This window comes from Belonocnema kinseyi, chromosome 4, assembly GCF_010883055.1.
Source record: "Belonocnema kinseyi isolate 2016_QV_RU_SX_M_011 chromosome 4, B_treatae_v1, whole genome shotgun sequence".
Taxonomy (NCBI): Eukaryota; Metazoa; Arthropoda; class Insecta; order Hymenoptera; family Cynipidae; genus Belonocnema; species Belonocnema kinseyi.
Window position 1 is genome coordinate 90,639,932 of NC_046660.1, and position 22,540 is coordinate 90,662,471.

Here is a 22,540-nt window from a genome sequence, read left to right on the forward strand (position 1 = left end):
CGGACGGTATCAAAAAGTTAGAAAATCGTTGGACTCGCTGTATCGACCTAAAAGGAGAGTATGTTGAAAAATAAAACCGACTTAGGCCAAAAAAACGTCTCCATGTTTCATTTTTCAGGGACTTATCAGACTGCCTAGTACGTTTAAGAATAAAATTCATAACTTCATTAGCGATTTTATTTGATAACTTATGAATATTTTAATGTCCCGCATATGGTCACTTGAACGTGAGTTGCGAAATTTCGTTTCCGTTACTGAGACGATCACTTTCGCCGTGTTTTTAATTAAATGTCGCCGTACTATTTTACTAATATATTAAAAATATTGTTTATAAGACACAAGTTTGCCGTTTCATTGATTATTTTTTGTTCTAAAAAAGTTGTTAAAAATAGTTTATTGAAACCTCCAATTCTAACCACAAAGCTCCCCAACTGCTTAGGTAATTAATGTAAGTATCTAATAAATTTAATTCTTCAACCGAAATTAGTTAGTATGCATTAAAATTCAATATTCTAGATTTATATGAAATATTAATAAGATTAATATTATCGATTTACTTTTTAAGATAAATTAAGTAAATTAACTTTTGTGTTGAAAATTTATATTTTCAAATTAAAAATATAACTGTTTTGAAGAAAAATCATCTGTTTTACTTGAAAATTCAACAGTTTCATTACAATTTTTTTTTAATTTCTTGACTGAAAAATGTTTTTTTTAATCAACATTCGAACTATTTTCTTGAAAATTCGTCTTTTTGGTTCGAAAACGTATCTTTTTAATTATAAATTTCATCTTTCTTGAGCAAAACTGCAACTGTGGTTAAAAATTAATCTATTTAGTTTGAGCCTTCAACAGTTTGATTAGAAATTCGTTTTATTTTTTTAATTAATTCGTCTACTTTCAATATTTAATTTAAAAAGATTTTTTTCTTTCCTCTTTTTTATTTTTGTCCGAAAACTAATTGGTTTTTTTTTTCAAATTTTTCAGATTACAATAGGATTTTTTTGTTTTGGTTTGTTCGTTGTGGTCCAAATTTGGTCGTTGGCTTCTTGTTTTTTTTTTTTTTAACAGGAGTTTGCATCAATTTGATTAATGGACATTAAATGAGATTTTTAATTTGGATTTTAATCTACGTTAAATTTCTTAAATTTTAAAAATATCAACTATTATATTTTTTTATCAAAATTTAGCTTTTTTCTGTTAACCTAATACTTAAATTTTCGAACAAATTCTTGAATTTTTAAATAAAAAAACTAATTTTCTACCAAAAAAAGATTAATTCTTATAAAAAAATATAATAATCGATATTACAAACGAAAAATGTTTTAATTAAAAATTAAACATGACATAATTTTTCAAATAAATAAGATTTTTTATTAAAAAAAGAAAAATATTTTAACCAAATTTATGAATTTTCTACCTAAATAATATTATTTTTTACAAAACAGTTGCATTTTTCTAAAAGAAAAATTTAATTTATAATTAAAATTACAAATTCTCGAACCAAAAAGACAAACTTTCAACAAAATAGTTGAAATATTAACCAAAACAGATTTTTCAGTCAATAAAATTTTCAACCAAATAATAAAATTTGTAACCAATAATATTAATCGATAATATTAAATTTTAATGCACACTTCCTAATTTTATTAAAAAATTTAATGTATAAGTTATTATTAAATTACTTATCTAAGCAGTTGGCAAAATTTGAGGTAAGAATTAGAGAGGTTTCAATAAACTACTTTAAATAACTAAATTAAACTAAATAAATAATTAAACGGTAATCACAATCCATTCTTGCTTTTTCATGTATTCTGTAATAAATTATAAGTAAATAGTGCCATTTTATTTTGATAAACTCCATTGGATTTTCCTGGTCCCAGTATTGGCTTCTTTGGTCGCCCACTTAAGGATATGTTCCAAAATTCGAGCCCCACTAATGCGCGATCTGACTAGCTTTAAAAATATCCATTTACATTAATTTACTATAAAATTACTAATGTATTTTTTGTTCTAATCGGTCAAATAATGTCTTAACCACTTATTATAACGGTTTTTGTACCAAAAGTTCCAATTCCCCACTTTAAAATTGTGTTTACGTGGGTTAGCTTTTCCTAACTATCCCAGTAATGGTCAGTTTACCTTATCTAAAAAATAAACAAAGTCCACTTTCGAGATCAAGTGTTGCTGAATTGAGTCCAAAAAAGTCACACTATGCTAAAATTGCATCAGTCTCGGCTGCGGATTGCGATAGAAATTTGTAAGCGCTTGAGAAAATGTCAAGGTATTTTAAAATATTTCAAAGAAATTGAAATATTTTAGAGTATTTTCCAATGATACCAAAGAATTTCAATAGCTTTAAAAAATTTGAAGGAATTTCCAGAGCCTGATTAACAAAAGAAATGTCATGGAAGGAATTTTAATAGGATTCCCAAGATTGAAAAGGGTTTGTAATACAACTTTTTTTTTACTTTAAGGACTAAATGTTGGTAATTGATATTTAAAAATTTATAAATTGTTAAAAGCGATAGTATTTGAACAAAACCTATCAAGTGCTTGGTTTCAAATGGTTAAATTTCAAAACTGATTAAGTTCGAATTTAATTACTGTAAAAAATACATCAAGAACGTACATTTGAAATTAGTTTTCTCTGGTTAAAATGCACAACATAACAAACTAAACATTAACATATTAATAACGTTTCTGGTTAAGCATTTAAAAAATAAACTTGGAAACAAATATTTGGGAATTTGAAGTTTTGAAGCTAAACAACTTTAGTTTTAAGGTTTTTAAATTAAACTATTTGAGAATTTTTCATTCAAAACTATAATTTTCAATTGAAATTGCAGCAATTTTAAAGGTGAGAATTATTAAGACGTACCATATCATGTAGTATCAAATGAAATTCAAAGTGATTGAATATATATTATTCTTAAAATAAGAAATTTTTGTAAAAAAAACATTCACTGTCATTTTTACCGCTAAAAATTCAAGAATTTTAAATATTGTAATACTTCGAAGTTTAAACACTCTAGAAGCATTACAAATTATATTTCTAATCAGAAATTTTAAAAATAATGAATCCAAGCGTAATTGAATCGTAAAAATGAACAATTTTCAACTTGTTTAAAATTGAAGTATTTTTAAATAAGGATCGTCAATCTCAATCGTTAAAAATTAATCATTTTTTAACTATTATTCCAGGCATGTTAAATCAACTCTAAAAACACTCAGGAACATTATATAGTAATATCCAATTTTTTAAATTATGTCGCAACACACAACAATTGATGCAGACTTATCAATTTTTAATAATACTTTATTTACTATAATAATATCTTACCGGTCTGACGTAAAGTTCATAATTTATTGCTCGAAACATCGGAGTACTTTTAAGAGAGCGAATTCCATCTCCTGGGGCCTGTTGTTTTTCTTGTTTACTCATGATTAATTTTTACCTGCGATAATAAATATGCATTTGTAATGACGATTATAAATTAACACATTTATAGTTATATAGTTAATTTTAGATAATTCCTTAATGAATCTTTCGATTTGTAGCACAAGAAAGATTAAAAATACCTATCAATTCTACATAAAAAAATTAGTGTAACGATGTATCTAGAAAATATCTCCTAATCACTGTTGTTGAAAAACTTATTGGTTTTTCATTAATTAAAGTTGTTTCATATATTAAATTTGAAATTTTTACAATTAAATTTACAAATGATTTCTTTGAATAAGAATTAGGAAACATTTGAAATTTTTAACACGCTTGTGCAGGTTAATTTAAAGTTCCAAATTATCTGATAAATGGTTGAACATATTATGCATTTTTACATTCTCATCAGAGAAGATATTAGATGTGTGTAAAATTTGCCCCCCCCCCCCTCCCCACCAGTTTTTGTCAAATGTCCACGCTTTAAGATCCCCTGAATCCGAAAAACAGGTTTTTACGAATGTGTCTAATGTATGCCTATCTGTGAACACGATACTTTTAAAAAAATTAATCTATCAGATTGCCCTTTGGTACACTCGTTTAGTGTCATAAACTAAAGGTCAAGTTCATTAGCCAGCCATTTTGGATGAAAATTCAAAAAGTGGGCACATTTTGAATATTTTTGAGACCACGTTTTTAAAAGTTCAAAAATTCTCTGTATGGTTATTTATAGAATTCAAAAAATTTAACAATTTATCCTAATGACTTTTTCTGAAAAATCAAAAATTATTTTATAGCACTTTCAAAATCCAGAAAAACAAACTAAAATGAACAATTTAAACCAAACAACGCATGATACAAAAAAAAGTCTAAAGAAGAAAAACGTTGATGTTTCAAAGCCCTACACGATTATCATAACAACTTTTTCAATTAGGTCAAAAAGTTGAAAATTCAAAATTTGATCGTACAAAAAACTTTTGAAACCATATTTTTTCAAGATGTAAAAATTCTATGCACAGTTGTTCATAGTACTTCAAAACTTAAACAATTTATCCTTCTGACTTTTTTTTATAAAAAGAAAATTATCAGAGTTAGAGCATTTTCAAAATCCCCCCAAAAAAAACTAAAATGAATATTTTAAGCCAAACAACGCATGATATGAAAAAAGTCAGGAGAAGAAAAACTTTGCTGTTTGAAAGCCCTACAAGATTATGTTAACAACTTTTTTAATTTGGTCGAAAAGTTGAAAATTCCAAATTTGATCGTACCAAAAATTTTTGAAACCACATTTTTTCATGATTTAAAAATTCTATGTACGGTTGTTCATAGTGCTGAGAAACTCCAACAATTTATTCCCATGACTTTTTTCTATAAAAAGAAAATTATCAGAGTTAGAGCATTTTCAAAATCCAAAAAAACAAACTAAAATGAAAATTTTAAGCCAAACAACGCATGATATGAAAAAAGTCAGGAGAAGAAAAACTTTGCTGTTTGAAAGCCCTACAAGACTATGATGACAACTTTTTTAATTTGGTCGAGAAGTTGAACACTCCAAATTTGATCGTACCAAAAATATACGAAAAAAATGAAAAAGCTCAAATTGCGCGCCCTGGAAAGAACTACAAATTAAGAATTAATCACTTTTTGATATAAGCTACGAGAAAAAAATGAGACAAAACTTGTTCATCCAAAAAAGAGCTATAATTGTTGATAGGACAGTTAGTTTTTACTTTGGTCGTAAAAAAGAACATTCCAAATAAAAATATTAAATTTGTTTGAAAAAAACGACACAAGGTATTAACTTAAATTACCAGACAAAAGTTGTTCGCCTAAAAAGATCGATAAATTTATTATTAATTATTTTTCGATAGGACGAGTAGATTTTCATTTAATCGTAAAACATAAGATTAAAAATAAAAAAATTAATTTTTTGGAAAAAGCACATAAAAGACGAAAGAGGACATAGGCTCCTATATAGGTTCCTGTATTAGACCCTATGCAGATGCGCAGTAGTTTTTATTTAATCGTAAAAAACAAAATAAAAAATTATAAAAACAAGGAAATAATTAGTATGATTCAATTTTTATGTATATTATGAATTGTGATGATATACATTTATTGAAATGATACATGTTTCAGAGCAGCTTACAATACAATTTAAAGCAAAATAAGAAACAAATACAAAAATAACCATGATAAATACAATTGGCTTTCTATTTTGCAATTTTTTAATAGGTAATCCCTGGCAGTTACGTAAAAAATGTATTATAATTGATATAAAAGTGTTGTGTATAATGTAGAAAAGTTGACAGGTTGGACAAAATCGAGTGCGAAGCACGATATACGTGATGAGAATGTGTTCGTTGAAGCCAAAAGAGCTTTAACAAAAGAGAGTTCAAAATCACAAAATTACAGTTGTCGGTCCGTTCACCTTTGATTTTAAAAGGTGTGTGTCCGAATGCGGAAGAAATGCAAAAAATATGCGTGGAGTGCGATTGCCCTCAGTCGCGTGCCATAGGTGCGCTCAAACTCTCGAGCTAACCTTTTTTAACGAAAGAGAATTCACAATCACACAATTGCAGTGGTAGATGTTTTGAGTCTTAATTTAAAAATTTTTGGGCAAGAATGTGTGAAAATATAAAGACCGAGCGCGTAGCGCGAGGTACAGACATGATCGAGCGCGAAGCGCGAGAACCAACAGTCGCGCTCGAACTTGCGAGCGAAGCGAGCCGCGCGCGATGAGAATGTGCCCGCGTATCGGGCAGATTTTTTATGTTAATATTCTTTTGCTGAAAATTATTAATTTTAAAAGTGAATTTTTATATAAAATCATAAAGTTTCGATAAAGACTTAAAATTTCTAACAAATTTTGGATATTTTTATCAACATTATATACATATATATATAATGTTTGCAAATTTGCAAGAACTTTAGATTATGTTGGTGTGTTTTACTTTAAATTGCTATCTAAAAAAAAAAATATTTATATTTAATTCAATAACTTTTGCTTAAAATCATAAAATTTACTAGCTTGAAAATTTTCGAAATGCGTGAGTGTTTTTCGTTGATGATTTAAAAAATTGTTTCGAAAAAGAATTATATTTCAAAGAGGAGTCATAATTATTTAACAATTTTATGTTACGTTGTTGTTTGACATCGAAAATTAGTATTTTAAAACAAAAATAATTATAATTTGAAGATTTAGAATCTTTTAAAAGTTTTGGATTATGTTGGTGTTTTTGGTTGGAAATTGGTACTTTTTTTGAAAAAATTAGATTTCAAAGAAGATATGCACCAAATTTTTTACAATTTTAGGTTATAAAAGCGTTTTACATCGTAAATGTCTGTTATGACAGCGTTCTTCGTCAACAATGCGTAATTTTAGTAACAGAAATCATAATACTTCTCAGATTATCATTCAAAATCAAGAAATTCACAATTTTGTAGAATTTCTGTTTTTGAGAGTATTTTATACCAGAAATCGATACTTTTATCTAAAAGTCATTGGATTTCAAAGTTAAAATTTTTTGAAGCAATACTAGCTTATGTAATTTCTTTTCTATTATTTTAGATAATAGATTATATGAAATACAACAATTTTGTATTACTATTATATTTAAAAATTGAGCGGGACAACAAAAACAAAAACCGCGTGTGTTTTTCTAGTTTAGAAAATAATAGCAATAAAAAGCTAGCCTTATTACAAAGGTGGAGGTTATAATCACCGATAAAAAAGTCAACTATACTAAAAAAAAGGAATCACTAAAACTGACAAATTAATTCTACTTTGCACCTTATTAAATGAATCATTTTCTGTGTCAAGGACAAATTAGTAAAAAAAAAGTATTACAAAAAGAGAGCTAATACAAAATAAATTATTTACCCAGGACCCAGGTGCAAGTGTAATAGGATTTGGTTTCGGATAGCAGTTCCTAAAAATCTTGTGGGAAGGGGGTTAGGTTTTCATGAGGACGTGTAGTTCGCGCACAAAAACTTAAACTTTTCTTGTAGATGACCCAATCAAAGAAAAATAGGTTACAATCACATTTTGAAATTTTGATTTGCAATAATCAAACCGCAATATTTATGACGTCTGATTATTTATGGATTTATGTTTACGTTTCAAAGCAAATTAGTTACCGTTCATACTCCACGAATCGCTTTCCAGAGACCTCTATCAGGGATATTGGAAATTAATTACAAAATTTGATTCATTAGATTCCCCTCTTTTTGTGTGCATTGATTCATGACGTGACATGGTGGAATGGTGGAATCCTGGGTGGAATCATGTGGTATGGTCCGAAAAATGGTTGAAAGAACCAGAGTTAAAAGAAGCTTTTTTCTAAAATTGGACAATGATTCATGTCTAAAACTCGGTGCTACGAACGTGTTAATCTCGTTTCTTGAAGAAATAACAGTGTAACTTAAAATGCGTTTATTTTATTTCTGTTGACAGCTGGTTAACAAGAAAAATGGCGGTCAGTCTGATATTAAAATTACTTGTTTATTTTAACGATGACACTAAATCTGACTCATAGTATTCTCCCTCTTTTGTGAAACAGATATTTATTGCCATTTTTTCTCAACGTAAGTGATGACTCTCAACTGTTTTTTTGTTTGTCGTTTCGTGATCCGTAATTGTCAAAGAGCAGACGGGTATTTTTAGTTTACATATTGTTTTCTACAGTAGAATTTCATTACGTAACTGTCACTTAAAATTCTTGTTTTCTTATTACTCTAATACTAATTGGCATGAGTTATGTTAATCTTTTTCACTTTTCAATCGGTGCAATAAATGGAGATTAATCTGTAGATTACTTGTAGAAAGAGAAATTGAACTGTGATCTATACGGATGTCACTTGACATTGCTTGGCATAAATTGTGAAACAATGCATGTGCCTTTTGTTTGCCTATCGCGAAAATGTGCAAGAAGTGTCAACTCGAAGGTAGCAGTATAATTTTGACGAAAGCATTTAATATAAACGCGAGGACACATTTGTTGGTTCAAAAAAAGGTCATGACCTTCAAGCTAAATTGCGTTATTTTCTAGTGTCTCATCTCTTTGTTCCTTATTTCCTCTTTTTAAAAATGTCTATTATTAATTAGGTTCTTAATTTTTTTTAAATATTTGTACCATTTACCTTGAATTGTAATTCATTTAAATTGCTCGGAAACTTCCTGGATAATAAAACACGTCAATTCACGTCCGATAAGTGACACTTCGTGCTTAAATAAAAATCGAAGATTGTGACACATGTAAGATTTAATCACAAATTAAATGTTTCATGCTTTATTTAACAATTTAATTGTTCCAAAAGAAAGCTTGTTTTTTTAATTTCATTATATGCTTTATATGACATCCAGACATCTTTTTTCCTAGTTTTAATTTCTATTTGAATACATGAAAATTGTTCGCGAACTATAATGTCGAAAGCTTCTAGAATTTGCATTTTCTTACTAATTGTAAGTCTGTGGTGTTTAGAAATATTTAAAGTTATTGTTTGCGGTTATATTAGCATTAAGTTTATTTTTTTCCAGGACAAGCTAACCAAAATGTCAACACAATTTTATTAACTAACGAGGAGAGAGAAATAAAGAAGTAATTTCTAAACAAGATAAGGATGAATTATAATAAATAAAAGTCACAAAAAACTTTTAAAACATGTTCGAGTCCCCGAGGAGTTTGCAGGAAGTCTGCATGGACTTTATCTGCGACAACATCCTTGCTTTGTGTGATGTTCATCCCAGTGATGCTGTGGGTCGACCCAGTAGTTGTTCATCCAACTCTTCCAATGGTATTTCCAAACTATTTAAAAAGTACAGAAATATACTACGTTAACCAGGGCTGCCACATAGTCACTTTTTACAAAACATTTTTTACTTCAGTCATTTAAATCCATCTCATTTTAGATTTTATTGAGAGAAAAAAATTCTATTAATGTATGCATGAAATCTATAGTAATATGCGATTCAAAAATGCTATTAATTTTCAGGCTTTACAGTCTTTCCCCTATTCCACTCTTTTTCTATTTTTTTAGAAATTACCCCTGGTATTTTTTGCTTAAATGCGAACTGAATTAATAGAACCCAATGAGGAAATCCAACTATTTATAGTTGTCCAAGAATCGAACTTTTGAGAACAGTAATTTTTATTAATTTTTGGAAGCACATTTTTTTTTATAAAAAACATCAACTTCAAACAGTCAAGTTTTTTTTTTACAAAATTACACAAGAAGGTTTTAAAAAATTATTTTAAAAAGTCAGTTAAAAGATAACTCAAAAAAGTAAATTTGTGTAACAAAATGGCACAAAAGGAGTTAAAATCAGATGAATGGGGTTCTAAACAATATTCTGATCGGCTCATTAGAGACAGTTATGTGAAAATTGAAAAAGAGAAAGAAAAAAAGAGAAGAGATAACCAAACTACCTCGCTCTCTTTTCTTAATTATTTATTCGTCTTTTTTATACTACCAGGATTCAAAATGTGGGTTTTGTTACCAAAAAATTAATTCTTTAAAAAAATTTGTAGAGATGTAATTACTCATAAATACTTCTGTTGTGTAATTTTGTGCATTTACAAAAGTTTAAGAAAAATTACTTCCTTATGATTAGAGAGGCTTTATTCATTTAAAAATATTGTTTTTTGAGAGAAAAGTTGTATTGTAATTTTAATTATTCAGGAATTTTACTTTATTAATTATCAAAATAATCTTTAATATTCCTGAAGACATTGGAGTAAAAATACATTTTTTAAATATTTCCTGTGAAATAAAAAATAAGACAATTTACTTTTTTTAAATACTAAAATGATAGGTGTATTTCATCACTATAACACTGGCAAAAATTAATTTGTCAAATTAGAAATATATTTTAAATGCAGACTTCGAAGTGATTCATTAACTTTTGGTTTTTATGGTGTTCTCGAAGCTGTCTTTCACAATCAGTGAATATATTCAGAAGATTCGATTTTACTTTTTGTCTGATATAATTAATAATAAAATAATAACTTCGAAAAAAGAGTAATCTCTTATTGGATTTAAGAAAAAAAAAACATCAAAAGGATACGTTTTTTTATTAGAGATTGAAGTTTCCTTTTTTCACCATATATTTCAAATAGATTAATACTTAAACAAATGCAAAAGATTGATTTATTGAAATGTTAATGAGAGTAAAATTTTATTTTTCACTTCTTGAGATTGTTGTTTAAACAATTCAAAAGTTTCTAGAAAAGTTATTCAGAAATAATAAAAAGTACCAAATTTAATAGTTTCTTAATAAGTAACTTCAAATGCATATCTACATTTTTAATAAGTCTTAGCATGACATAGAGATTAAAAATTTCAAATTTTTTTAAATATTATGACAAAAATGTTAAAAATATTTCTGTTTTTTTTTTGTTAAAAATTTAACTATTGGGTTAAAGGTTGATGTAATTTGTCGAAAATTCGTCTTTTTTATAGAAAATTTATTTTATTGGTTAAAAATTAATGTTTTTATTTGAAAATTCAACTATTTGATAGAAGTTCCGTCTTATTAAAAAAAATAAAAATGCAACTATTTAATTGAAAATTAATAATCGGTTGTGATTGAGGATTCAACTGTTTTGATAAATATTGCTCTTTTTTGGCTGTTACCATTACATTTCTCGTCGAGAATTAATCTTTTTGGTTGCGAATTCAACTAGTTGGTGGAAAGTTGAACTTCTTTCATAAAAATTTTTTTTTCCAAATTTAATATTTTAGTTGAAAATTTATCTCTTTGTTGGAAAATTAAACTATTTTGTTGAAAATTCTTTTTTTTTAATTATTGTTTTGAACTAAAACTTGGATTATTCTATTTTTTGTTGAAAATTGATCTTTTTTAGTTGAAAATGCTTCTACTTTATTAAAATTGCAATATTTTTGCTTTAAAGACTAGGAATTTAAATCGTGTTATATTTAATTGAATATGTTACCTTCATTAATTTTATTTAAAAGAATTTATTTTCCTATTATTCTCCTGTTGCCGTGATAAATCACTTTGTTTTGAGAGCAGTTTAGTCCTTGAAGTCTGCAGTATTAAAATATAAATTACTTTAATTCATAATTTTCTGGTTTTCTAGATTCTATTGTAAATCATTTATAAATAAATACGACAGTTAAGTGTCAAATATTTAATTTAGTTATTAGTTATTTAATTATTTTTAATTGAAAAATTTACAGAACCCGAGTCAGGATTTATGCCAACGAGTAGTTCGAGCAACAACGTAACCTTCGGTCCCTCGACGAGACTCAGTTTCCGAGATCCCGACACATTCCTGCCTGCAGAAATTTCAGAACAATTATTGTACAGTCTTTGTGAAAAAAAAGTTTTATCAGATTTAACTATAACACTCTTTGATGCGAAAACGACGAGGCTCAGGCATGTAAAACTAAAAAATGCCTCCAATCTTTCCGTAAAGGGTTTGAAAATGTTGAGAGAACATAAAGTTATTGACTTAGAAGTTAAAGGTTTAAAGATCTCGATCAATGATCTAATAGCTTGTTTAGGCACTTGGAGTTTACAGAATCTTAGGTCTTTAAGTGTGGCCAAGGGGAGCTTCATGGATTGTTCGAGGTATAAAATCACATTAAATTCTTAAGTAATGACGTTTTATTCTTTCCTTTTAGTGAAATAATTCCAAGTTGTTTTGTAGATATCGTGTTCTTGTGGCGTTGAGTAATCTGAGAGCACTTCAGACTTTAAACGTATCAGGGACGGAGTTCAATCGACACGGATTGGACATAGTTGTTGAAGATTTGCCTCTTTTAGAAAGTTTGGATATCTCCTGCACTCAAGTGGACGATATAACACCTTTGAGAAAATGCAAGGATCGTTTGAAAACTCTCATTATGTACAATGTAAAGATCAGCGCCTGTGGTAATGTAATTTCGGTGCTCCTCAAACTGAACGAACTGAGAAATTTAGACATTTCCGACGATCGGGATTCCTATGTTTTCGAAATGTTCGCGCCAGTGAGGTCCAAGATCACAGATTTCTTGAAGGCAGTTCACTGCATGCCTCATCTTACTAGTTTAGATATATCAGGTAAGACTTGTCAATTCGTTCCATTTAATTCGTGGAGAGTTGGCCATTTTACTTTTGAGTGTTCACACGATTTCACAAAAATTTCACATGTTTAGAAGAATTATCAAATATCTCAAAAGGTTCTAAAGAACTTTCAAGAATTACACTTTTCATTTCACTTGAAAAGATAGGAAGTTATTACAGATTTAAACAAAAGACAGTGTGGTTACTCGACTGGGAATTTGATAAATATTAGAAGAAAAGTCTGTTCAAGTTCGATTTTAGCCATTTTTTAAATAATTAGTCGAATTATTATCTTCTTTAATTATGATATTGATCAATTTAAAATATTCAATTCGAAAATCTTTTACTTGACAACATTTTCCATTCTATATTTTTATTTGTAAGTGTAGATTTTGAACTTACAGAATTTTAAAATGCAGTTTTGGAAGACTAAACAGTTGAAAATTAAAATAGTTTGAAATTGCGAATTTTCGACAAAAACATTTTTATTAGATCGAATGTAAATTTAAATTGATCAATTATTTTAAAAATCGAACTGTACTTGAAGTATCAAAAAGTGAAATAGGAAACCTTGAATCGTTAAAATGTTAAGGAGCTTTTAAACTTGGAACGTTACTATTTTAATTGTTCTATTTAAAAAATTATTAATTTGTAAGTGAAATTGTTGAATTTTTATGTATAAATAACAATTCAACACTTATTATTGGTAGATAAATTCGAGTAATTTTTAGAGATATTCAGAGGTTTTGAAAAGATTACAAATTAATTTAAAACTTGTAATGATTTCAAACAATTTGAAAGAAGTGCGTGTTCTGAAAAAATCCGGCTATTGGTACCAAAATTCCGGTGTGAGTAGCCATAGCCTAATTTAAAACAAAGTATAGATTTGTGCAGATTTTCAACAACAAATTTATAAATCACGAATGTTTGTGTACCAGATTTAAAGAATGATCAACCCCTCGATTTAATTTAACTCTCCTCAAACTAATGATCTTATTCGAAAAAAATTCGAACCTCTTATTTTAAATTTTAATTTAATTGTGTAGGGAAGGATGAAATAGACCCGAAAGACCTGAAAAGGTTTATTAGAGCGCATCCGAAGTTGAGATTCTTAGGACTGGTGCATTCCGATGCGTGCTTCGAGGATAGTCTAATAAATCCGTTTAATAAAAACTATAGGATTGATCTCATGGTGAGTTTGACAAAAAATTTACCTTGAATTAATGTATGTTTTGATTTTTAGTGATCCATCTCCTCCAATTTGTACTTGTTATTACTCTAGGTGGATTAAAGTTTAGTCCCTTCTTAAAGAATGTTCAAATAATAATTACCCCCCAATAACTTGTAATTTTGACCCTCTCAGCCCCCTTTTATTGTGTCCGAAAAATGCACAAAAAATAGAAAATAACATTTTTATGTAAAAATCGCGCCATGTATGGTACGTTTTTTGACATTTTTCAACGTTAATTATTTTTCTTTGTCGAGTGAAAAGTTTTCAAGTATTTTTTCAACTAATTTTCAATTATGAAAACAATGAATATTTGTTAAAACTTTTTTTCTCAATGGAAATCGTAAAAAGTTAGTAGTTTTAGGATAAATGACACAGTTAATGAATTTCGAGAGTAATATTTTTTGTTTCACATATTTGGCAATTTTTCAAATAATTTTTATTTATTTAAATAATTTGTTTCCCTGTAAATCGTGAAAATGTAATATTTTCTGGAATTAATGACGCATTTATAAGTGTTGCGAGTCATATTTTATGTGAAAGACAGTGTGCAATTATTTAAACAATTTTCATTTGTTTAAACAATGTTTTCCTCTGTAAATCTGGAAAATGTACTGTTTTCTGGAATGAATAGCGCAGCTGATGAATGTCAAGAGTGATATATTTTCTATAAGAGACATTTTGCAATTTTTTAAATAGTTAATAATCATTCACTTGCGCCTTTCCATAGGAAAGGTGGAGCAAATTATACTTCTTTAAATCTTTTACATTATATTGCTTACTATTCAGTATTTTTAAAATCTCTGAACTTATACCCTAATTGTTTAAAGAAACATTTTTTTTCAGTTGCGTTATTACGATTTTATCGAAACCAGGGAAATACTTATTAATAAGCTACACAGAGTTAGAGTTTAAAAAAAAAAACTAGAATTTTCTCTATCTTGCCTATGCAATATCACTCTTTAAAGTTCGTTAATTATGTCATTAATTTCTGAAAATAAGATTTTCTTACAATTTATAAGGAATAGTGTTAAAAATAAATGAAAATTATTTGAGAAATTGCAAATTAATTTTTTTAATTTTTTGAAACTTGTCACTTATCGAAACAAAATAATTAATGTTGGAAAATTTAAAAAAAGTACCACCTTTAGCATGCAACTGACAAAACTACTATTTTGTATTTTTGGGGTATTTTCCAGACATATTAGAAGGTGGTCAGATTATTGGGTGAATTTTCTTCCTTGAACATTTCTTGAGAAGTATCTAAAGTTTAATTTACAATAACAAAAGTATGCAAATTCTTTTACCGGAAAATAAATAAATTTCAACCCGTATCTTAGGTAAGCGGGACGGCGACAGAATCACAAATTCTTGAAGCCCTCAGACGTTATTCATGCAGGCCGATTTACGTTCAAAAATGCCTCTACAATTTATTTCGTTTGACGTCAAGTTCCGAAGAGGTGAGGGTTGACATGATTGAGTTAGTCATTCCCGGAATGAAAGCCCATCCCCAGGAGTTCCGAATACAAATAGCCGGCACTGCGTGTCTCTACAATCTCACTAAAGGTGAACTCGCCAATAAAATTCATCCCTCGGTGCTAAAACAAGTAGTTGAGGTTACGCTAACGGCAATGGAATCTTACCCGAATCATTATCAAATGCAAAAGAACACTATTCTAACGCTCTGTAGTGATAGAATATTGCAGGATGTTGCATTCGACAAATACAGGTATTTTCATATATATTTTAACACACAGTTAATTTTCCGTTAGCGGGATTTTCGTTAATCGAAGATTGTCTTTTTTCTACAGGTGTGCTAGATTAGTGATGAACAATTTATCGGCATTTAATGATTCTTCAATGAATCGAATGTCTGTTGCCATTTGTTCGATATTAGCGGCTAAAATCTCGACAGTTGAAACGTCTATGCTGGGAGCTCAGCCCCAATACATGTCCAAACTTTTGACGATGGTTCGGTCGAAAGTGGAAACCAAATGTGTCGATATTACAATGAAATTTACCTTGTCTGCCCTTTGGAACTTAACCGACGAAAGCGCCACAACTTGCAAAGTGTTTTTGCAAGAAGGAGGAATGAAACTCTTTCTCGAGGTGCTGGATACCTTTCACGGGGAGTCGAGTGTGGAAACGAAAGTTCTGGGTCTTCTGAATAACATTGCTGAGGTTTGTGACAAGTCTTTAAATTTGAGAAATAAATAAGTTTTCAATCGCCTTAAATATACATTTCGATCCTGATCTATGAGGAATGAGAAAGTATAAGTTTTAAGGTATATCATCAGAAAGAAAGTTGCTACAAGTTAACCAACTGATTCATAGGTTGGGCACTTGAGGCAACAGCTGATGCAGGCACGATTTATATCAATGCTCTCCTTTCTCTTGGATTCCGAGCACATCGATGTGTCTTACTTCGCAGCTGGAATAGCCGCCCATCTTCTTAGTGATAGCACCGAGTTTTGGTCGAATGTGTTAGTACGACCGACGAAAACTCAATTATTGGATCAATTGGCCCGGGCTGTGACCAACTGGAAGACTCCCCAGAGCGAAATGGTCGCTTACAGAAGCTTCCATCCATTTTTCCCACTATTGGAATGCCAAGACGTTTACGCTGTTCAACTTTGGGCCGTTTGGGCGATTCACCATGTCTGTACCAAAAATCGTAAGTGTTTACTTCGAAATGAAACACTATCTCTATTTACAGGAGGGGTTGACCACTCGACTTTTTAGTGTATGTACTCCAGAAATCAAGATTTTAGAGATTTCGAAGAATGTACAAAGCCGGGGCTCGGATCGACTAGAAGGCTTTTAAAAAGTCGCATAAAATTAACAAGAACGTCGCACGGTATTTCGAAAAAAGTCTCATCAAATTTATATTCTTTGTACAATCAAAATAAGCTTTAAAGTTAAAAAAAAAATCTTTAGCGATAATCATTCAGCTTGAAAGTTTCTTTATCTGGATTTCAAATATTTTTTCTGAACATTTAAACTTATCAAGCTGGATTCTTTTCAAATGAGAGAAGTTTATAATTTAAATTAATTTCAAACCTCAAGAACATTCATTTTGAAAGTTTTAAACTTACAAGTATTCAACAATTAAGGCTGTAGAATTTGCATATGAAATTTTTCATTTTTTAATAATTCAGACTTCACAGCTTTTGAAACAGGGAGAATAGGAAGATTTTTCACAAAAATAGGGGAATAAATTCTTCTGAATAAAATTAATGTAGATACAATATTTAATTCAATATGAAACGCTTTACGTTTATATGATTTCAAGTCGAAATATATTGAATTTTCAACAAAGTAATTAAACTTTAAACCCAACGACTAATGAAAAAAGAGAGTTTAGTTTTCAACTAAAAAATTTTTAATCCAAAATAGTTGAATTTCCAACCAAATAGTCTAGTTCTCAAACAAAAATTAAACTTCAACCAAATAAATGAATTAAAACTGAGTTAAAGTAGTTTCTGCCCGGGGCTACGAAACAAAAAAAAATCATTTTTAAGAAAAAAGAATCTTTTATAAAACAGTTGCATTTTTAACAAAAAAGTTACTTTTCAACCAAGAAAGGTGAAGCTTCAACCAAAAAATATGACTTCCACCATAAAAGAGAAATTTTCAATTAATATAGTCGAATTTTATGTCCGTAAAGATGAATGTACAACAAAAGAGTTGAATTTTTGACCATAAAAGATTACTTTTGAAGAAAATAATATATTTTTCAACCAAATTGTCGAATTTTAACATAAAAGAGATTAAATCTCAGCTAGAAATAGTAGAATAGTAGTTAAATTGTCAGCAGGAAAAATTGTACTTTCAACAAATAGATCGTTTTTAACCAAAAAAAAAAAGAAATTTTAAACCAAATAGTTCCATTAAAAAAAAATTATTATTTTTCCAAGCAGTTGCATTTACAATAAAATATTTGGACTTCGAATCGAAGGAGACATATATTCAACAAAGTAGATTAATTTTTAATCAAATAGTTTCATTTTAATGCTGAAAAGACAAAATTTTTAGAAGACAGTTCAATTGTCAAAGAAAAAAGATAATTTGTCAACTAAAAATAGTTGATTTTTCAACTATTGAAAAAAATAATTTTTTATAAAAAAAAGATCAACAAAAAAAAATGTTCCCAGCTTTAGATTCTTCTAAGCTGCATCAAAAAAATCTTTCGAAAGCCGTTGTTTAATAGCTGCCTCTGAAAGAAGGTAGTAGAAAGTTTCGTCAAGTTCCGGTTATCTAGACTAACTTTGTTTTTCCCAGAACCATACTATTTCTCAATCTAACTTTTCAATTTCTATGCTTGCGCCTTTTTTAGAATCTTTGGGAGAAACGTCTTCAGCCTTATGGTACTCAATTTGATAAATCTCCAGTACCGGAAATCTGATGAAAATTTAAAAAAGAAACAGCGAGAAAAAAGTCAGTTCAATTGTCAAAGAAAAAAGATAATTTGTCAACTAAAAATAGTTGAATTTTCTGGTTGGGTTTTATTAATTCAGTTTCTGGAAAAAGGAAAAACAGAAATTCTTTCAAAAAGGGAAGAAAGAGCGAGTAAGGGGAACAATTCGATGACTGTAATTGAATTTAAAATTAATCAATTTTAAACGTTTTCGACTTGAAAACATTGAACAACAATCTTGAAATTTTAAAGAATTAAAACTTTGAATACGAATTCACGAAATTCTTTAATTTCAATTTAATGAGAAATTATTAAATTTTAAATGTTATCAATTAAAAATGTAACACTTTTTCTAGTTTTGAATTTTAATTTTTAATTTCATTGCGATGGAAATTGTGAAAAAATGTATTTTTTTTTCTTCAAAAATTCGTAGAAAGTTGCATTATTCAAAAAAGGTTACAAGATCCGAGCCCTGCAAAGATTTCATGCAAATTTACAAGATTTCTCAATGATTTCAAGAAAGTTTGTTCATCAGATTTGAAGATTGATCAACCCCAAGCCATTTACATACTAAATTTTCCTCCTAATTATAAAGCCTTTGCTTTTATAGCAAAGCGGTATTGCGAAATGTTAGTTCGAGACGGAGGCGTGAAGATTCTGGAAAACTTAGAGAAGGAAAGTGTCGAGATGGACACGCAGCCGAATGTTCGATCACTGTGTCAAGCAATTCTGGAAACACTCTTGCAGTATCCTTGCTAACAAAAAAAAATGTTCCGAATGAACGGAAAGTACGCTATTGGTACGCTAGTCAATTTTATTCATGTGCGAATCTCCCTGCATCTAGAATCGTATTCCTTGATTCCAACTCGCTAAAATCAAGCCCTACAAAATTAGCCTTGTCAACGTGGATGTTTATAGTTTTGAGGCCTATTCTAGGTGTGGGATGAGTCCTCAACACTTTGTTCTCTCCGACACGTGTCGCCAGACAAGTTCTGTATAAAAAAAAATGTAATTTAACAGCGAATCTCCGCGAAAGGAAGTTTGCCTTTTGTTTTTTACAAAGCGATGTTAATGATTTAACGATTGATTCATAATCGTTTCTTCAACTTTAGGTAAAAATCAAGTAAATCTGGCGTTTCTCAAAGAGAGAATCCGTGCAAATTTATAACTTTATTTGTTTTCCCTGACGGTTACTTTTATTTATTCATTCCCATAGAAATAATTAAATAGAGAACAGCTGGTGTTTGTCGAAAGAGTACTAATCCATTAGAAACGGCACAACTAAGGCAGAGACAAAACTTTAAGAAAAATCGAGCATTCAATCTCATTTTGAATTACATTACTTTTCACGAAACTCAACTTCCTGTTCAAGTTCAAAGCGTTCAATTATTATCAAACTGCCGTTTTGAGATGTTGTTTTAGGATTAGGAGATATTAATCTAGTTTTTCAACTACGTTAATTGTTTGTGAACCATGTGTCAATGTTTGAATTAAAGTTTAGATTTACATGTGTATTTATCTTTAAATTGAAATTCTACTTTTATTTTATAGTTTAAATTCTCAAAGTGTATTAATATCAATTGTTTAACTCTTGAGAGTAAAGTAAGTGAAAGTTTATAAAGCAATCGATGATGGATATCTTGTTAAGCCAATGAATGTTGAACTATTTCATTGATTTTAATTAAGCTTGGCGAAATAATAGTGCTTGGTAGATAGCATATTTTCAAATTTGTAGAAGTTACTTCATTTGGAAAAGTAAAGACTTTTTCAATTCTAAGCATATTGCGAAAAGTTTTAATTGAGCCGTGATTAAACTTAAAATTGCGATGAAAAAAATAATTTTTTATAAAAAAAAGATCAAACAAAAAAAAATGTTCCCAGCTTTAGATTCTTCTAAGCTGCATCAAACAAATCTTTCGAAAGCCGTTGTTTAATAGCTGCCTCTGAAAGAAGGTAGTAGAAAGTTTCGTCAAGTTCCGGTTATCTAGACTAACTTTGTTTTTCCCAGAACCATACTATTTCTCAATCTAACTTTTCAATTTCTATGCTTGCGCCTTTTTTAGAATCTTTGGGAGAAACGTCTTCAGCCTTATGGTACTCAATTTGATAAATCTCCAGTACCGGAAATCTGATGAAAATTTAAAAAAGAAACAGCGAGAAAAAAGTCGTAAGTCTTTCAAGTTAAAAATAACCTTATATATAACAAAATTGGAAATTATCTATGATCTTTCACGATTATTGGAAAAATTACCGGTAAAACTTTTGGCGGAATGGGTGAGAGAATGAAGAATGTTTATGAGAAATTTAATAGTTTTTTGAGAAAGAGAACACAAAGTCCACCAACATCGTCGCTGGTGAAAAATATGTCTATTAAGGTTTCAACAAATTTCAAATTAATTAATGTAAAGGGTCAGTTTGCAATAAGACAGATTAAGAAAATTAGACTATAGATAGCAAGGCAGAACCTTGGATGTAAAAATTAATATTGTAAATTAAATTGTACTTAATTGCACGACTTCTTTCTTTTTTGACCTTCAATGGTTCACTGTGGTTCCTTTTTTGTTTGCTCATATCTCTGTCGTATCAGCAGTTTATTTGCAACTTTTTTTTTCTTTATCCTTTGTTATAGATTTGGCAGTTAAGAGTCAATTTCGTTTTCCTGTTTTCGAAGCAGATTTCTCATTTGTAGAGTTTCGTAAGCGACGCCGAAAACCTATGTCATTTTTCTTTTTACCATTGGTTAAAAAGTAAGACAAATTAAGAAATTTGGCTTTTCAGGCCCCTATGCTGCAAGCTTTTTCTTGGTTCCATTTTTCTCAAAGATGGCTCAAATTAAAGCTTTTGGGGTTTCATTCTTTGAGATTACTCGAACTCTAGTTTTGCTTAATTGTCAGGAGCTTTGGAAAAAAGTAACACTACTTCAACCGATGTATATAAGAATGATTCAAGAATCGAAGTATATTTTTCTAATAATTATTCAAATTAATATATTTGCATGTTTTCAGCACGAATTGTCGCTTTTATTGTAATTTTACATGGGTTAAACTTATTTAATGTTAAAATATACTATAAATATGGTATGTAATATTTGCTGTTACAGATAGATCTTTATACACCTAAAATTTCTTCTGATTCCCAGAAAACTTTCTTGTCTATTCGTATATTGGTTGTCTCAAAGTCCGTCATAAGGTTTTGTGAATGACAGTTTGGCACCTCCATAGGCTCAGTTTTCACCGCTTTAACATTTATATTAAAAGTCACATCTTGTTTATATTCTCCATTTTCCCGTGAAAGTTCGCCCAATACTGTTGGATTACGTTGATGTTCTTCACTTTCTTCTCTTTTTACTTTCTCAATTTCCAACTTTTTCCTTTTAATGCTAAAGGTGAAAAATGCAACTTATTATACAGTAAAAACATATGGAGGGAACTAATGAATGAAGATAAAATACATATTTCATTTACAATCTTGTCTTGGCAGTTCGAAACTCAAAGTACAAGTAAATTTTTGTATTGTAAACCAACAGAATAAGTGTCAGTAAATAAACGGGAGTAGGTTTAACAGGGGAACTGGGTACTTTACCAAATTATTATTGGTAAATGGGAGTCGCAAGCTACGAATCATATTTAATTTTTTTACCATTAATTGAAGTATAATAGATTAATTCATAATAATTTGGTAAAAATACTTAGACGAGACTGTTTACTCAACAAACCTAATTTTTATCACTATTCTGAAGAAAATTGACACTTTAAATAGTTTCAAAAATACAAATCATGCAAGGCTTTGCACATATTTCTCAAGTCGAATACATATATTCTGATCGATATAATTCGAATTCAGTATAATTCAGAATTATTAATATCGTAGAGTATACTTGGGTGTCGTCCATAAACTATGTTACCAATTTTAATTAATTTTTGGCCGCCTACCCCCAAAAAACTTAGCCCAAAATACTTTCAAAATAGGGTAAGCAATGTGACTTTTCACAAAAAAGGTTAATAATGAAGGAGAAAATCCTTCCAAATAAAATGCACGTTAATACCGCATTGAATTCAATGAAACACTATAAGTTCTTAGGATTTCTACTCGAAATATATATTGAATTTTCAACAAACTAAATTAATTTTCTAACTAAAAGAAGAATTTTCAATAAAATATATGAATTTGCTACCAAAAAATTGATTTTCCAGCAAGATGATTAATATTCTACAAAAATTCACGAATTTTCAACAAACTGTTTGAATTTTTAAGCCGAAAGGACGAATTATCTATAAGACAATTGAATTTTCAACCGGAAATATGATTTTTTAACAAAAAAGTTAATGTCTACTAAAAAGTTGAATTCTTAAAATTTAATAAATAATCTAATTTTTGCACAACGTT

The 22,540-nt window shown here is 29.0% G+C and overlaps 2 protein-coding genes across 17 annotated transcripts in view; one reads left to right on the forward strand and one right to left on the reverse strand.

Moving 5' to 3' along the window:
- The window catches only part of LOC117171392 (small integral membrane protein 8), a 35,788-nt gene that overhangs the window by 1,108 nt on the left and 12,140 nt on the right, over window positions 1-22,540 (reverse strand). The window contains exons 1-2 of one of the 7 annotated variants that reach the window (XM_033358659.1): window positions 8,582-8,683; window positions 3,344-3,458 (exon numbers count right to left, since the gene is read on the reverse strand). In XM_033358659.1, coding sequence (XP_033214550.1) covers window positions 3,344-3,445 — 102 coding nt within the window. In that variant the 5' untranslated portion in view covers window positions 3,446-3,458; window positions 8,582-8,683. The other 6 variants (XM_033358660.1, XM_033358658.1, XM_033358661.1 and 3 more) reach the window with 6 other exon arrangements.
- LOC117171390 (protein zyg-11 homolog B-like) lies at window positions 7,708-20,666 on the forward strand. 10 transcript variants are annotated; one of them, XM_033358654.1, is made up of 10 exons: window positions 7,712-8,026; window positions 8,979-9,235; window positions 11,642-12,035; window positions 12,115-12,506; window positions 13,556-13,701; window positions 15,078-15,466; window positions 15,549-15,918; window positions 16,072-16,411; window positions 18,765-18,953; window positions 20,218-20,666. In XM_033358654.1, the coding sequence occupies exons 2-9, from the start codon at window positions 9,103-9,105 to the stop codon at window positions 18,911-18,913; spliced, it is 2,313 nt and encodes a 770-aa protein (XP_033214545.1). In that variant the 5' UTR covers window positions 7,712-8,026; window positions 8,979-9,102; the 3' UTR covers window positions 18,914-18,953; window positions 20,218-20,666. The 10 variants fall into 10 exon arrangements, with proteins under 10 accessions (XP_033214544.1, XP_033214546.1, XP_033214545.1 ...); XM_033358647.1 differs by having other exon boundaries at window positions 7,712-7,917; window positions 8,002-8,026; window positions 18,765-20,666; XM_033358653.1 differs by having other exon boundaries at window positions 7,708-7,731; window positions 18,765-20,666.